The sequence below is a fragment of the Elephantulus edwardii genome, unplaced genomic scaffold (assembly GCF_000299155.1).
Source record: "Elephantulus edwardii isolate Elephantulus edwardi_28Jun2011 unplaced genomic scaffold, EleEdw1.0 scaffold00140, whole genome shotgun sequence".
Classification (NCBI taxonomy): domain Eukaryota; kingdom Metazoa; phylum Chordata; class Mammalia; order Macroscelidea; family Macroscelididae; genus Elephantulus; species Elephantulus edwardii.
In genome coordinates this window covers 3,792,002-3,794,963 of record NW_006399890.1, presented here as the reverse complement: position 1 = coordinate 3,794,963, position 2,962 = coordinate 3,792,002, and the positions used below count along the sequence as shown (strand labels likewise).

Sequence of the window (2,962 nt, the reverse complement as noted above, 5' to 3'; positions counted from 1 at the left end):
ACTTATTTTTTTCAGAAGTTGATCTTGGAGCAGGTTGGAATGTTTGAATGTTATGAATCTATTGAAAACAGTAAGTGAAATGTGAGTTAATTGCATAATGAACTAAATCACATCTTTTATTTACAAGTGTCCACTATGTGAAATCTCTTAATTATAAGTGACTCAACAAATAAATTTCCTATTTCATATAAAATGAGGTGAAGAAAAAGATATCATATAAATTTCTTTTTGTCATTTTCTACTAGAATCTAAAATACAGAAAATGCGAATATCCTAAATGATTAAAAATAGGGAACTAAAGCTTTGAAGGTAGGTTGTTTTTTTTTGGTTTTTTTTTTGAAGGTTCTTAAATAACTTTGTTTCAGGCCACTGAATTTTGCCTAGATAGCTCTTATGCAGACAGAAAATTCTGAACTATTTGAGCCCATTGTTGTTACAGACTTAATCCATTTTATTGAAGGTCTTTATCACTGACCTATCACCTTTCCAAGTATGATGTAATTTTCCAAGAACTGGCCCTTCCTAACAACATGCCCAGAGTACGTAAAAATCTACTGTTTCACTATACCACTTCTCATGATTTTGGTACCTGTTAATGCTAGTAAATTAATCACTATGCTTAAGATATTAGGTTATCAATATATTAATTTAAGGAAGAAAAGGATAAATATTCACTTTAGAAATATATTATCCATTAATTTTCAAGTTATACCTTATTCTGCTCCATTTGTTCTTTGGTCTTTGATCTTGTAATCCGTACAAAAGAAGAAATAACCTTAAAAGTCAAAAGAATATAAAGTTTAAAAAAACTTGGCAAAAATTTAACATTCCTGAGTCATGAAAAAAAGATTCACATTTTTAAGATTTATTTTCTCCTCAACAATTTACAGCAAAAAAGCTGTCCACTAATATAAATTCCTGTTTTTCTTAGTTCTGGCCTGATTCAAACTAAATATATTAAAAACTTACTCTTCTTTCTCAATAAGGGAAGAGAAGGAATCTTTCCATATGATTAAGTGGATATATTTGGGAAGGAGTAAGAAAACAGACTGGAATACTAGGGTCTTTTGTTCACTTCTTAAAAAGATACTTTCTTAAGAGTTAACTTGGATTCAATCTCATGATTATGTTATAGTCTGCTGTCACTAATAAAGAACACATCTCAGAGAAAACTTGGTACCACTGAAAATAGGGAGAGGCATTAGTGGTTTGGTGGCAGAATTATTTGCCATCCTGGAAATAAAAATTCAATTTCTGACCATTACACCTCATATATAGTCACCATCTGTCTGTCAGTGGAGGCTTATGAGTTGTTAGGATGCTGAAAAGGTTTCAGGGGCACTTTCACTCTACAACAGACTAGGAAGAAAGTCTGGTGATAAATTTTTTTAAAATAAGCAGTTAAAACTCTAATGAACTGATTTGCAACAGATCATGGGGATGACCCAGGACAGAGCAGCAGTTAATATTATATCATTGTACATGTGATCATGAGTTGGAGGACAACTCAATGAGAGCTACTGACAAAGAGTAAGAAAGTAGGCTTCTCTCTAATGTATAAGAAAGAAAATTCATCAATGGCTTTCCGTGTGAGTAGAATAAAAGACTACTGGTGAATTTTATTAGTTAACATATGATGTGTGCCCTTTCCCTCTACATAGAATACTTTTCTAGATCAATAAACAGTTTCTACATATTCTTGAAAATCCAGCTTTAATCTTACCTTTTGTAAGATTTTTTTCTTGATATTCTTTCAAAAAGAAAAAAATCTTTCTCCTCTAGCATGTATAAAATATATTTTTATCTTTCCACTTTGAACAATACTCTATTAAGCTATGTCTGTCATATACTGCTAAGGTCATGCATATAGTAAATACTTCAAGCTTTACCATTAGATTCATGAAGGCCAGCACCTGAAGAGAAGAACCTCATCACCAGAAAAGAACAAGCAAGAGAATGCAACTCATCTTTCAGGACCAGAGATTCTTACACCAGCGAGACCAGGACTTACAGGAGCAATAGCCACAGCAGCCACAGCAAAGAATCAGAGACCGAACATGAGGCAGAGTGGGCCTTGGGATTGCTATGTCACAGAACCAAAGCTAAGAGCATTTTGCCCAAGTTTGTAGGAGAACTGGGAAGGGCAGAGCCATAACTGACTGACTGAGAACTTTGTAACACTGGCCTAAAGCTGCAAGGCTCAAGCAAGAGGTACCTGTGACATTTCAGAAGCTGTACTGACTGTGTTCTGCTCTTAACCTGGATTATAATCTTTTGATTTCCCAATATGGTTCTATATGGTCTGTGAGCTATTGCAACAGATTTTGGACTCAGTAAGATTGGTGTTGAGATGAGTAGAAAGAGGTACAGGGGTGTGGAGGATGTGTCCAATCTCATGGGAACTGGTTTATTGTTGCTGATGCCGTTGATGGAGACAGTTCCCCTTTGTGAAGTTGGTAACGATCAGATATGGCCATCCTATGCAGCCTTTGCTCTTTTTTCAAAGAGATTAAATAAGCAAGCAGAGCAGAGAGAAGGGAGATGCCAAGTTACATGAAGATCCTCAGAAGTAGAAACTGAAAGAGACAAGGACCTTCTTCAAAGACAACAGAGAAAAAAAGCATTCCCCAGAGAGTCAGAGGCTAGAGGCCTGAATTCTGATTTCTAGCTTCCTAAAAGAAAGAACATAAATTTATTAGATCATCTATTTTTGTATTTCTGTTGTAGCAGTACTAGGTAAGTTAGACATCAAATTTACCGTTTTGGGTTCCTCTTTCATAGCATTTGGTTGTGAAACTGACAAAAGAAAATTAGGTTTATCAGGTCTATAAAGACCTATTTTAAACACTCCTCGTTCAGCTTTCTCTCTCTGTTCCTTCAATTTTTGAAGCTGTTTTTCTTCTTTATATTTTTGTAGCATTTGTTTTCGTTGATCACCTGGAGCTGTTTTAGTTGACACTAA

The 2,962-nt window shown here is 34.7% G+C and overlaps 1 protein-coding gene across 1 annotated transcript in view; it reads right to left on the bottom strand.

The window, feature by feature from the left end:
- Positions 1 to 2,962, bottom strand: part of DLGAP5 (discs, large (Drosophila) homolog-associated protein 5) — a 58,381-nt gene that overhangs the window by 51,701 nt on the left and 3,718 nt on the right. The window contains exons 2-3 of the mRNA XM_006894370.1: positions 2,759 to 2,958; positions 713 to 775 (exon numbers count right to left, since the gene is read on the bottom strand). Of these exons, the coding sequence (XP_006894432.1) occupies positions 713 to 775; positions 2,759 to 2,958 (263 nt within the window). The remainder of the gene's footprint in view (positions 1 to 712; positions 776 to 2,758; positions 2,959 to 2,962) is intronic.